At 43.3% G+C, this 14,699-nt stretch overlaps 1 protein-coding gene across 3 annotated transcripts in view; it reads left to right on the top strand.

Moving 5' to 3' along the window:
* Positions 1 to 13,761, top strand: part of Zc3h12c (zinc finger CCCH-type containing 12C) — a 58,109-nt gene extending 44,348 nt beyond the window's left edge. For all 3 annotated transcript variants that reach the window (XM_052188341.1, XM_052188340.1, XM_052188343.1), the window contains exons 3-6: positions 1,180 to 1,319; positions 7,913 to 8,147; positions 11,501 to 11,607; positions 12,154 to 13,761. In XM_052188341.1, coding sequence (XP_052044301.1) covers positions 1,180 to 1,319; positions 7,913 to 8,147; positions 11,501 to 11,607; positions 12,154 to 13,550 — 1,879 coding nt within the window. In that variant the 3' untranslated portion in view covers positions 13,551 to 13,761. The remainder of the gene's footprint in view (positions 1 to 1,179; positions 1,320 to 7,912; positions 8,148 to 11,500; positions 11,608 to 12,153) is intronic.
* Positions 13,762 to 14,699: the final 938 nt, after the last annotated feature.

A 14,699-nucleotide genomic window follows, 5' to 3' on the forward strand; every position in this document is an offset into this window, starting at 1 on the left:
ATACAGATTATAGGCAAAGCATAATACAGTAGATCTCAAACCATTCAATCAAGGTAACAGTGTAGGTAAGGTATAGCAAGTGGGTGGATTTAGCAATACTTGCTGTATTTATTCTCTCCAGAGATAACGGGATTTTTCTAGATTATTTTTTAGAAGAATGATGAAACTTCAGTCAGTATTTCCCATGAAACCTAACATCACATTGTACACGGTGCTGTTGTACTAGTTACCTAGAAAATGTGGCCTCAGACTCGGCTTTACTTCATCCTCTAAACATTTCAGTACATGTGTCTCCTCTAGGCTCGTCCTGGACTATTAACAGGGGCTGTGGACAATGTGCAGTCTACAGTTGTACTTCAACATAGCCTTCGTCTTCAAAGCAAGTGGATTTTATTTCTAATTTATTCTAAGCTGATTTTCATACATTAGAAGGTTCTAGTGCTTCTAGCTAGGACAGTGTATTAACATGCCTAATAGCTAATATATGCTTAAAGTTAGCAAAGCATTTCCCTATTTTATTCTGCCTTCCTTTGTTCCAAGAAAAATATATATAAGAAATGAAACCTTCACTGTTCGTACTATAAAAGGCAGCAAATAGAGTGCATCCAAAGCAGGAAGCTTTTCCTTTAAAAATATTAGAATGTGTCTTGTTAATTGCTGGGATGAAGGGTATAAGACGAGCTGGCCCCTGGTAAACGCTAACAGTGGGTGGGCTGACAGCGCTGGTCCAGTCTGAGTGCCCTGCAGTCAGCATGCTCCTTGTCCAGCACAGTGTGTGGAGCAGAGCTCAGGGTAGGGCATGTAGTGCTTGAGCATGTGAGTGTGTGTGTGTGTGTGTGTGTGTGTCAGTGTATATTTATGTGTCTGTGTGTGACGGTTCTCTACTTTTAGTGAAAACTTTCCTGTTCAACACTTTCTATTTACCCTATCACCAACAAAAAGAAAGTTGCATCTTTTAGATTAGTTAACCTTTGTAGTTAACATTTAAACCCCACCTTTCTTTATTGTCCACAGTATTTCCACTTTCTTTTTTCCACATAGATTCTGATTTTTAATTAAGTTAATTGAAGTTAATTAAATTTCAACTTTCTTACTATTATAATTATGTAACTATTTCTGTTTATAAACTTGAATGTAGGTTTCATTGTGCTTAAGTATTCTAAACTATAAATTTTTCAGCCATGGAAACAAAGAAGTATTCTCATGTCGAGGAATAAAATTGGCAGTGGATTGGTTTTTGGAAAGAGGCCACAAAGATATCACGGTCTTTGTTCCTGCTTGGAGAAAAGAGCAGTCCCGACCTGACGCCCTTATCACAGGTGAGCTCCTCACACAGCTGCTGGTGCCCTGCAGGTGCTTGGCACTCTAGGGATGCTTGATTTGTTTCTGTTTACCCAATCTATGTGACTGCCACTGTCTTAGTTGCAATATTCTTTGCCAGTTTGAAGATAATGTATTAATTAAATGCTATATGTATTAGATACGTTTCTGTTGCTATGGTAACACATAAGGCTGGGAAGAGGGTAGCAGCAGGAACAGCTGAGAGCTCAGCAGGCATGATGGCATGAGGCGTTGAAACCTCAAGGCCCTCTTCCAGTGGCACTTCCTTCAGCAAAGCCACACCTCCTAATCCTTCCCACACAGTTCCACCAACTGAGGAAAGTAATTCAGACATATGAGCTTATAGGGGTCACTCTCATTTAAACCACCACAGCTGTATGCTGGATATTTTCATTTATATGGAAACTTTAACATCAAATTTTACATAATTCTGACTTTCTAAGGTGTACTTAGTAGATTTAGTCTAGCTTTGACATTTGCTCTATAGTATTTGGAAAAATGTACTGAAGGTCTCAGAAACCACTTTTGTCTTACTCTATGAAATTAGCCTAGGCAGCTATCAAGATCTAATGGCCACAGCACATAAAAGGCCTATTAGGATCCTGGGATATGTGATCCAGCCAAAAAGGAAGAAATTACCAGATTCTAGTTTTATATATACATACATACATACATATACATACACACACACACACACACATATATATATATACATATATACATATACATACATTGAATTATTTTGTCACTTTTAAATGAATGAGTTTGGAACAAACATGCCCTTCTTAACTGTTAACGGTTATTGAACATTTGATTCAGTTATAGAGACTCACAGGCAGCATCCAATCCTCCTCTTCCCTCCAGTATCAACAGAAGAATGAAGGATCTATGCGAACAGAACTACAGAACCTTTTAGAGAGGGAAGGAGGGATGGAGGGAATGAAGGAAACTGAGACAGACTGCAGACCACCATGCTTCCATTGAGAAAGATTATTTTTTTTATCTAATACCATTAAGACATTGTTTAAATAGGATTTGGTGAGTAGGCAAGTATTGCTTGAGGCTAAACCGTGGGATCTGTCAGGTCCAAAAGGAACTGGGGACAAATGGCTGTGTGTGGTATTTATTAGCATACCAAAAGCACATGCTGCACACACACACACACACACACACACACACACACACACACACACACACACAGAGTTCCTGCCACTCCTCTCAGTTCTTCTCACCTCACCCCTACTCTAAACTTTTCCAGCTCATAGGCTTTCCTTCCCCCAGCCCCTCATACCTACGGAACCATACAGCTGCCACCGTGAGCTCTCGTGGTCATCCCTCTTTGCCCTCTCTGTTTTGTGGTCTCTTTTTCTCTTCCTCGCTCACCCTCTCACCCCCCAACATGGCCCTGTTCAGCCTACTCCTTTTCCTCCCCGCTCTGGACTTTTCCAGATGCCTCTTGCTCTACTGTCCCTCATATTTACAAGTGTAATCTTCCCTTCAGCCGTGCATTGGAGTGGTCATGTCCTCACTTTGTACAGGCTCCAAGTAGCTAGGTAAGCTACAGAGTGGAATACCTGTGTGATCCAGCCCAGAGGACCAAAATGTTGAAATCACTCTAGAAAAAAAAACACTTGCTTAGATTCTTATCTTATGCCCTATATCACAATAATTTTTACATACTTTAAGAGTTAGTTGTCAGAATTAAATCATCAAAAGTTATATTGGAGTTGGAGGGAGGGAACAGCCTTTCTAAATTCAGAAATTTTAAAGTAATATGAAGGAAATATTGATGTAATTAAAGCAGAATTTCAGTTTCAACCTTTTTATTTTATTTTATTTTATTTTATTCTATTCTATTTTATTTTATTTTTTTGAGACATGGTTTCTCTGTGTAGCCCTGGCTGTCCTGGAACTCACTCTGTAGACCAGGCTGGCCTTGAACTCACGAAATCCGCCTGCCTCTATACACACACACACACACACACACACACACACACACACGCACATATATATTCCGTACTGCCTGTGTCTCCACTTGTAGCTGTGATGGGCTATCTTGTAGTTCTTCCCAATGAATAAGGGGGAGGAATTACTATGCTTTTAAATTTTCAAGTTCTCCTTAAGGAATGAATCCCAAGAAAATAAGCAAGGGATGTAAGTGAAAGTCTAGAACCAAAATTTCAGTGTACAACTATTTTCAATAGAAAAGAAAAAAGAAAAAAACAATTGTATACTCACTAGAAGAATAGTTCAATAAATTAGAACATTTTTCAGTGATCCAGTGTTTAGGCAACATTATGTCTGTGTGTGAGTGTATGTGTCTGTGTAAGTGTTTCCACCCCTGCATGCACATCCAGTGACCAGGGGTCAACACTGGGTGTCCTCTATTGTTTTCTGCCTTATATATTGTCTAGAGGCTAGATTGGCTGGCAGTGAGCTACTGCGTTCTATCTGTCTGTATTTCCCCAGCACTGGGACCTGGGTTCCAGGGATATTAATTTCTGGAGATTTGAACTCAGGTCCTCATGTTTGTACACCAAGAACTTTACCCACTTAACCATATCCCCAGCCCATAGACATAATTTTTTTTTTTTAGAGAATATAGTATTATATTAAAACTCATGACTTTTATTATGTATGTATGTGTATAAATTTATAGAATGTGTGTATGTGTGTGTATACATGTATCAACAGTAGAAAAATTCACAGAAAATGACTTAAAGGAAATATGGAAAATGTTAAATACCCTCTAAGTTGTGTTTTTATGTTTTATATGGGATGTTCATTTCTCCCTATTTCTTTATATTTCTTTTTAAATTTTTTCATAAATACCTTAAAAAACTTTGATAAACAGTAGATAGGGTATGATGAATTAAATTAAAATGGACAGGCCACAACTGGGTCTGGGGACACAAGTCTGCAGTTCCAGACTTTGGGAGGCTGAGACAGCATGTCATGTTACCTGGTCCTCAGCAAGACCATGTCTGGAAAACAGAGGAAAGGGAAGTGATGCTGCGGTGTACACACGTGACCTTCCTGTACATCCAAGATCAAGAAGGGAAAAATAACAAACCAGTAGGGCATGACTGAGTCCAGGGCAGAAATCCCAGCATGCCAGGCCCCTGGATGACTTCAGGATACAGCTTACATTGTAAAATGATGGAATGATAGAGGCTTTTAAGGGCTCCCTTCCCAAAGTAATACTTTTCTTGACTAAACCCTCAGCCACATAATCTCTGGTGAATGGAATAGTTCAGTTCTCTTTCACTAGGTGTAAATAAGTAAGTCATATATTGCCATTTTCAGTCATGGAGTCAGACTCCCACTTTTGCTAATCTAATATCCACTTAACAAATACTTAACATGCACTAACTGTGTTAACTTAACTAGCTATCTATAAAACCTGTATTTTTTCAAAATGGAATTAGCTGTTTTTCTCAACCTGTTTCATAAATGGGAATAAAGCAATGGTGGTGACTGTCAGGCTGCTTGCAGTTACTCTGCAGAGTTCTTCAGTGAGGCTCCAGACACAACATCCACCCATCAGAGAGGCTCCAGACACACCATCCACCCATCAGTGAGGCTCCAGACACACCATCCATCCACCCATCAGAGAGGCTCCAGACACAACATCCACCCATCAGAGAGGCTCCAGACACACCATCCACCCATCAGAGAGGCTCCAGACACACCATCCACCCATCAGTGAGGCTCCAGACACACCATCCATCCACCCATCAGTGAGGCTCCAGACACACCATCCGCCCATCAGTGAGGCTCCAGGCACACCATCCACCCATCAGTGAGGCTCCAGACACACCATCCACCCATCAGAGAGGCTCCAGACACACCATCCACCCATCAGAGAGGCTCCAGACACACCATCCACCCATCAGTGAGGCTCCAGGCACCATCCACTCATCAGTGAGGCTCCAGACACACCATCCACCCATCAGAGAGGCTCCAGACACACCATCCACCCATCAGAGAGGCTCCAGACACACCATCCACCCATCAGTGAGGCTCCAGACACACCATCCATCCACCCATCAGAGAGGCTCCAGACACACCATCCATCCACCCATCAGTGAGGCTCCAGACACACCATCCACCCATCAGAGAGGCTCCAGACACACCATCCACCCATCAGTGAGGCTCCAGACACACCATCCATCCACCCATCAGAGAGGCTCCAGACACACCATCCATCCACCCATCAGAGAGGCTCCAGACACACCATCCATCCACCCATCAGTGAGGCTCCAGACACAACATCCATCCACCCATCAGAGAGGCTCCAGACACACCATCCACCCATCAGAGAGGCTCCAGACACACCATCCATCCACCCATCAGTGAGGCTCCAGACACACCATCCATCCACCCATCAGTGAGGCTCCAGACACACCATCCACCCATCAGTGAGGCTCCAGACACACCATCCACCCATCAGAGAGGCTCCAGACACACCATCCACCCATCAGTGAGGCTCCAGGCACCATCCACTCATCAGTGAGGCTCCAGACACACCATCCACCCATCAGAGAGGCTCCAGACACACCATCCACCCATCAGAGAGGCTCCAGACACACCATCCACCCATCAGTGAGGCTCCAGACACACCATCCATCCACCCATCAGAGAGGCTCCAGACACACCATCCATCCACCCATCAGTGAGGCTCCAGACACACCATCCACCCATCAGAGAGGCTCCAGACACACCATCCACCCATCAGTGAGGCTCCAGACACACCATCCATCCACCCATCAGAGAGGCTCCAGACACACCATCCATCCACCCATCAGAGAGGCTCCAGACACACCATCCATCCACCCATCAGTGAGGCTCCAGACACAACATCCATCCACCCATCAGAGAGGCTCCAGACACACCATCCACCCATCAGAGAGGCTCCAGACACACCATCCATCCACCCATCAGTGAGGCTCCAGACACACCATCCATCCACCCATCAGTGAGGCTCCAGACACACCATCCACCCATCAGTGAGGCTCCAGACACACCATCCACCCATCAGAGAGGCTCCAGACACACCATCCACCCATCAGAGAGGCTCCAGGCACCATCCATCCATCAGTAAACATCTTGTAGGTAATAAAGGGCCATGAGTCACTCGGGAGCATGACCCAGGGATCACATCAGAGTATGCATCCTTTAGTGTTCCCTTTATTCATCCCGCCCATAGACATTCACCAAGGATCTTTAATGTGCTCCATGGGCTGGGCGCTGATGGAAAGACCATGGGGCAGGGTACCGTGCTGCCCTCCAAATGTTGTTCAAGATAACACATAGAGTAATTATAATATGTTGGGTTCTATTATTGAATCTGGGCTTTAAGGCTTTCTGTGAATTTTAAAGAGATCAGCAATAACATATGATTGAAATACATTCAAGTTAGGTTGAAGAACATAGTCTCTGGGGTGCGGTGGGGAGGGGTAGAGCTTCCCACCATCTTTGCATGTGTTAACTCATTTACTGCTTACAGCCTACCCACTGCATTTCAGAAACAGAGAGGCAGGTTCAGTGAGATTTTGCTGTGGACAGTAACAGAACTTGAGTTTTATGAATGATTTCCTTATTCTGACATCCACACTTCTCCACTAATCTCTCCTTAACTTTAGTAGCCACTCAACACTCACAAATACCACAAGGTAACAGGCTTTCAACAGTAACTAACTGCTGAAGATGTGGGTTTTTTGAAAATTATTAATTGGCAATTAATACCCCATTTCAGAGGACAGGATGCAGAATATGTGGCGACCATGACTATAGCAGCACTTCTGACCCACTGCCTTCCTTCCTGTGAACCTGCACTCTGAAGTGTTTCCTTTGCTTCCTTCATTACTACATGTCAGATTCTCTCACCATCTTAGGAAAAAACCTACAAAACCCACCCACAGATGAGAGGAATGTGTCCGTGCTCAAAACTGGACTAGATAAGCTTAGTGCGACTGTCCATTTGGCGCAGTGCTTGAGAGGCTGCGTTGTCACCCAAGTGCTTGTAGCTTTAGCACTAAAGCTCTTATAAAATTTCAATAATAGACTAGGAAGAACAACAATATCAACCAACCAGACCCTGCAGAGCTCCCAGGGACTAAACCGCCAAGCGAGAAGTACAGTGGCTCCAGCTACATAAAGAAAATATCCCCCCCAAAAAAATTTTATTGTTGAGAGTTACAGATTATGCTACATCTGACAACTGAAAGTCATAATCTATACACTTCAGTTCCTATTTTTAAAAAAGCCCTCAGCAGGAAACTAGAGAGATAGATCAGTACTTAAGAGCACTTGTTCTTGCAAAGAACTTGGGATTGATTCCCAGCACCTAGATGGTACTTAGAACCATGTCTAACACAGTTCCATTGGATCTAACAACCTCTTGTGACCTCTGTGGAATCCAGACACACACAGTGCACAGTCATACATCAAGAAAAACATTCATATACATAAAATAAATATTTAATTGAAAAGAAAACCTCTCATATGAAAGTCATCATGTATCTAATTATGTATTTACTCCTGAAATTCCACCCTTTTCTTATTGCAGATCAGGAAATTTTACGTAAACTAGAGAAGGAAAAAATCCTGGTATTCACACCATCACGGCGTGTCCAAGGCAGGCGAGTGGTGTGCTATGACGACAGGTTCATCGTGAAGCTGGCTTTTGAGTCTGATGGTATAATTGTGTCCAATGATAACTACAGAGATTTGGCAAATGAAAAACCAGAATGGAAGAAATTCATAGATGAACGGCTATTGATGTATTCTTTTGTCAATGACAAGTAAGTAGCCGACTGTCCCCAGCAGATGCAGGAATATCCTTCCCATTTGGCCACTGACTGGATCTGAGACAGGTGTCTTTTGACCACCAGTTTCCTACTAATCCTGATGGGAGCCAAAACCTGAATACTTGTACTATAGACGGACCAGTGTGTGCTCTGTGCCCTGCCCTGAGGCTTCTTAGACTCTGTACTGTGTCTCAAGGACCTGTCTGACAGAAACATCTATCCTCTGATCCCCCCAAAATGCCTGTCAAGTCCACTTAAAGCATGATAGTTTACTAGACACACACATTTAAAAGGTCTTTTACGAAGGAAGACTGTGGTCATGATTGCAGACTTCAAGTTAGTAAAAGGGCCACTGACATAAACAGGCACACGTTACAAGAAGTAAATATACTTACAAACATGTTGAAGACATTCACCTATTGTTAATTTAAACCCAACATGAGTTTATTTTTTTCATCTGATTAATTCACAGAAATACAAACAATTGTTCTATTAACGATACACCAAAACTAGGGCTGGAGAGATGACTTAGCAGTTAAGAACTGTTCACTTTTCTTGAGGACCTAGGTTGAATTCTCAGCACACACATGGCAGTCCACAACCATCTGTAACTCCAATTCCAGGGGATCCAACACTTCCTCTGACCTCTTTGAGCACTCATACACATGCTGCGAGACACCTGCAGGCCAACACCATACACAGAAAGTAAGACACACCTGCAGGCCAACACCATACACAGAAAGTAAGACACCTGCAGGCCAACACCATACACAGAAAGTAAGACACCTGCAGGCCAATACCATACACAGAAAGGTCAGACACCTGCAGGCCAACACCATACACAGAAAGTAACCAATACCATACACAGAAGATAAAACACCTGCAGGCCAACACCATACACAGAAAGTAAGACACACCTGCAGGCCAACACCATACACAGAAAGATCAGACACCTGCAGGTCGACACCATACACAGGTCAGACACCTGTAGGCCAACACCATACACAGAAAGTAAGACACCTAAGACACCTGCAGGCCAACACCATACACAGAAAGGTCAGACACCTGCAGGCCAACACCATACACAGAAAGTAAGACACACCTGCAGGCCAACAGCACACACAGAAAGGTCAGACACCTGCAGGCCAACACCATACACAGAAAGTAAGACACACCTGCAGGCCAACACCATACACAGAAAGTAAGACACACCTGCAGGCCAACACCATACACAGAAAGGTCAGACACCTGCAGGCCAACACCATACACAGAAAGTAAGACACACCTGCAGGCCAACAGCACACACAGAAAGGTCAGACACCTGCAGGCCAACACCATACACAGAAAGTAAGACACACCTGCAGTCCAACAGTACACACAGAAAGGTCAGACACCTGCAGGCCAACACTAAACACAGGTCAGACACCTGCAGGCCAACACCATACACAGAAAGTAAGACACCTGCAGGCCAACACCATACACAAAAGTAAGACACACATGCAGGCCAACACCATACACAGAAAGGTCAGATACCTGTAGGCCAACACCATACACAGAAAGGTCAGATACCTGCAGGCCAACAGCACACACAGAAAGTAAGACATCTGCAGGCCAACACCATACACAGAAAGGTCAGATACCTGCAGGCCAACACCATACACAGAAAGTAAGACACCTGCAGGCCAACACCATACACAGAAAGGTCAGATACCTGCAGGCCAACACCATACACAGAAAGTAAGACACCTGCAGGCCAACACCATACACAGAAAGATAAGTAAGCTTAAACATTTAAATGCATGAAAACCTGTTGGATAATTTAGCAAAAGCGTCAAAAATATCTTCACACTCTCAGCCTTAGAGTTATTTCTTAGAATATATAAATGAGGAAAAAACAAAACCAAATAAGCTAATTTCTACATTTAGAGTTACAGGCATCCTAAGGCGACTGACTCAGCCCAGTGTAGAGGCCCACCACGCTGCAGTGCTGCTCCGCTTACCACTGCTCGCTCTGTTATGAAGACTCCCGAGAAATGTGCAAACTGAGAGTTGGCACACACCTGTGCTCTCAGCCCTGAATAGGCTGAGGCAGGAGAGTCACAAGTTCCAGACCACCTGGGCTACATAGTGAGACTCTCAAAGGGAAAGAGAGTCATGGGAACATGAGGAAACATGGAGTATTTTATGTAACCTCAGCTTACATGTGCTGTCCCCCTGGCTTACAGCTCTAATGCTAGTTTTTTCTTTTACTGAATTTTTTTTTGTCATAGTAACAATATTTATTAAGTGCTTTCTTCAGCCATTTTGATTGTTCCTCTCTGAGTTTTCATATTGCTCGCATTCTCATTTTGCAGGTAAACATGGGCTTATTTCAAGTGAGAACTAAGATATAACAAGTATTCAAATTTACTCCTGTGCATGATGTATGAACTCTTCTCCCCTCCATTTGATAGTCCAATGATATGCCTATATCCTTAGTTGCTTCTTAGTAGAGATGGAAGTTAAGACCTCACATGTGCACGCTAGACAAGTGTGCTGCCACACTCAATTACAGCTGCAATGTTTTTGTTTCTTAGTCTTTTTGAGACAGAGTCTATTAACTCATTCAGACTGGCCTTGAACTCATTCAGTAGTCTAGGAAGCCTGGATGTGCAATTCTCCTGCCTTAACCTCCTCTCCTCTGCCAAGTCTAAGAGCCCTGCCCTCCTCCCCTGGCTCGGGCAGCTGGGATCACAGGCCGGCTCTACCTCCAAAGCTTTTTTCTGACTCTGCTGAGAAGCCATTGCTACAATGGGAAGCAAGCAGACTTCAGAGTCATGTACAATTGAATCTTGACTTCAGAGTTGAATGGTAGATACAAAGTAACTTAATTCATCTGAACCTGAATTAGAATTATTTATTGGTCTATAAATGGAGCGTGTACTTGGAAATGCAGTGGTGTGTGAGACACATCTGGTACATAGTGGTGTCTGTCCTCATTGCTGTCCCTCCCAGCTCCACTTGCCCTGCATTCCCTTGCCGACTTCTGTTGACAGAGCTCTCTTAAGATGCCCTGGTAATCAGTACGCTAATCTATACAAGCATCCCAAAACTGAGAGGAAGACAGAAAAATGGTAGGACATGCTGTCACATAAGTTATTTAAATTAAAACAGATACAAGATGAGGTGAAGACTGAACATTGTAGGAGAACATGGTTTAAGGTTTGGGTTTTTCTAATATTATAAATATTAGTCAAATCACATGGAATAAAATTTCAAAAGAAAATAAAATAAATGAGTATCTACATCCTTAAGAATAAATTAACCTTCTTTTTGTGTGTCATTCTTTTTCGTTATCTCCATGACAGATTCATGCCCCCAGATGACCCTCTTGGCAGACATGGCCCAAGTCTGGATAATTTTCTGAGGAAGAAACCCATTGTTCCTGAGCACAAAAAGCAGCCCTGCCCCTATGGTAACTGTCCTTATGGAGACTTGACTTGTGCCTCTAGAGTCCAGTCATTGATAAACACTGAGAACTTCATATGCTGTACAGTGTGCTTCTTTTGATAAGTAAATTTAAGGACGTATGCTAGCCTTAAATAATTGTTTTTTACCTATTTGAGTTCAATATAAGATTTCTCAGAGTGAAAATAGTGCTAATTCTGTTTGAAGTTACTTTTTATGGGAATGAAAGTTAGGAATTCTTATATGAAGGCATGAATCAGATAAGTGTGGCTTTGTTGTGTTACAGCAGGACAGTTGCTCTTCATAGCAGACTTTCCCACCCAGGCGTTAAGCCCTGGAAGAGAAGAGGCAGGTATGATCTGAGAGGTCAGCCCAGCCGAGAGCTTCCTCAGTGCTCCTCCTAGTAAGCAAGAAGACCCAAGAGCGAGGAGCACACTAAGGCACAGCCCAGCTCCCATTTCTGCCTTTGGTACACAGCTCAGATAGATCTGCTTTGCTGACTAGGCAGGATCTCATGGTGTGCTTTTTTGCCTAACTGATTTTATCTTCATAGGAAAGAAGTGTACGTACGGACACAAGTGCAAATATTACCACCCAGAGAGAGGGAGTCAGCCTCAGCGGTCAGTGGCTGATGAACTTCGTGCCATGTCTAGAAACACAGCAGCCAAAACTACAAATGAAGGGGGACTGGTAAAAAGCAACAGTGTTCCTTGCAGCACCAAGGCTGACAGCACTTCAGATGTTAAACGAGGTGCTCCAAAGAGGCAGTCAGACCCAAGCATAAGGACTCACGCCTACCAAGACATAGAGGAGACGCTTCCCACCAAAAACAAGTTGGAAACCAGGTCTGTACCTTCCTTAGTTAGTATCCCAGCCACTTCTACTGCAAAACCCCAAAGCACTACATCTTTAAGCAATGGCCTTCCATCTGGAGTTCATTTCCCACCTCAGGATCAAAGACCACAGGGACAGTACCCTCCAATGATGATGGCAACCAAAAATCATGGCGCGCCAATGCCTTATGAACAGTATCCAAAATGTGACTCCCCTGTGGACGTTGGATATTATTCCATGTTGAATGCATATTCTAATCTGAGTATCTCAGGCCCCCGAAGTCCTGAAAGGCGTTTCTCATTAGACACTGATTATAGAGTAAACTCTGTAGCTTCAGACTGCAGCAGTGAAGGGAGCATGAGCTGTGGGAGCAGCGACTCCTATGTGGGGTACAATGACCGCTCCTATGTCAGCTCTCCTGACCCACAGCTGGAAGAGAGTCTCAAGTGTCAGCACATGCACCCTCACGGCCGCCTTAACTCCCAGCCCTTCCTGCAGAATTTCCACGATCCCTTAACCAGAGTTCAGAGTTACAGTCATGAAGAACCAAAGTTCCATCACAAGCGTCCTCTTCCACACTTGGCTATGCATCTGCAGCACCCTGCCGTGGGGGCCCGCTCCAGCTGCCCTGGTGAGTACCCCTCTCCACCAAGCACGGCACACTCTAAGGCACCACACCTAGGAAGGTCCTTAGTGGCCACCAGAATAGACAGCATCTCTGACTCTCGACTCTATGATAGTTCTCCTTCAAGACAAAGAAAGCCTTATTCTCGCCAGGAAGGCCTTGGAAGCTGGGATAGGCCAAGCTATGGGGTGGATGCATATGGCTATCGGCAGACTTACTCCTTACCAGATAACTCCACACCCCCGTGCTATGAGCCGATCACCTTCCAGAGCCTGCCCGAGCAGCAGGAACCTACCTGGAGAATCCCCTACTGTGGAATGCCACATGATCCTCCGAGGTACCAGGACAACCGAGAGAAGATTTATATCAATTTGTGCAACATCTTCCCCCCTGACCTTGTGAGGCTCGTCATGAAAAGGAATCCTCACATGACGGATGCCCAGCAGCTCGCTGCAGCCATCTTAGTGGAGAAATCGCAGCTGGGCTATTGAAAGGATGATGCATCTTTGTGGTGTTGAGTAGTGTTTTGTTCAGCTCAGTTGCTGAGGGAGGTTTGCTACAATAGCACATGTGATCTCCTTCTCAGCAGGGAGGTTATATAGTATCCATTTATGTGAAATACTGTATCATGGAATCTGTATGGAACCCCACCTGGTGGACCTATCACGGGATTGCTTTACATTCAAACTTTTTTTTTTTTTTAACATTTCGTTTTTAAAGCTATACACTTGGCTGGAAATTTTTCCAGTTTGATTTAATAGATGTATCTGTGATATTTGATATTCCTCTTTGGTGCATCAGGGGTTTATATGCAGCACTTTTTATCCTTGTTTCCTGTCTTATTAACTTGGTGTTTGTCAACTGCAAGCGATTGCAGGACCTTCAGAATGTGGAGGTAGTGGACTAGATGTGACAAACCATTCCCTCAAGCCAGGCTTAACTAGAATCCTCCACAGCTTTTTAAGTTGTTTTTATTTGGGGAAAGTGGGCTTCTTTGTGCTATAATCATTATTTATAGAAACAAAGATATACTACAGCACTGACTTTATATTTAAAAAAAATGTAAGCTTCCGGTTATGCTAAATGGTAATAGTGCATATTAGAGTGGTTCCCGTGTGGCACTTTTATTATTTTATTTTTGTTTGGATGTTTCCTGTTAAGAAAATTAGTTATTTTAAATGGTCAGTTTAAAAGAAAGCAGATGCAATCAATGGAAAAAAAAAGTTTCCATTTTCTTTTTTATAACTAAGGCAAAAGCTGTAACTATTATAGGTTAAAGCTTTGCTTTCCAGCTAAAATGTGCTTTTTGAGAGTAGGAATGGGATTGGAGTCCTTGATTTCCATTAACATGTATTTTTAATCTCTGTCTTTGTGGGAGGCACAGTACTGGATGAATAACCCTTTCTCAGTACTTGCCTGTTTTTAATGATCCAAGTATTCTCAATGCAACTTTTATATTTAATACACTCTAGCTTCCTGCTATTTATTGAGGCTGGTCTGAGATAGTCTGATGTGTTGAGGATATGCAACATTTACTGATACTGCACTATAGAAATGGCAACGGAGGACTTGTAAATGGTAACTTAAAAGTTTTTGTAATATATTGTATATTTTCCATTTTCCTGAAGGTAGTTTTTGGG

The sequence above is a fragment of the Apodemus sylvaticus genome, chromosome 7, assembly GCF_947179515.1.
Source record: "Apodemus sylvaticus chromosome 7, mApoSyl1.1, whole genome shotgun sequence".
In the NCBI taxonomy this organism is placed as follows: Eukaryota; Metazoa; Chordata; class Mammalia; order Rodentia; family Muridae; genus Apodemus; species Apodemus sylvaticus.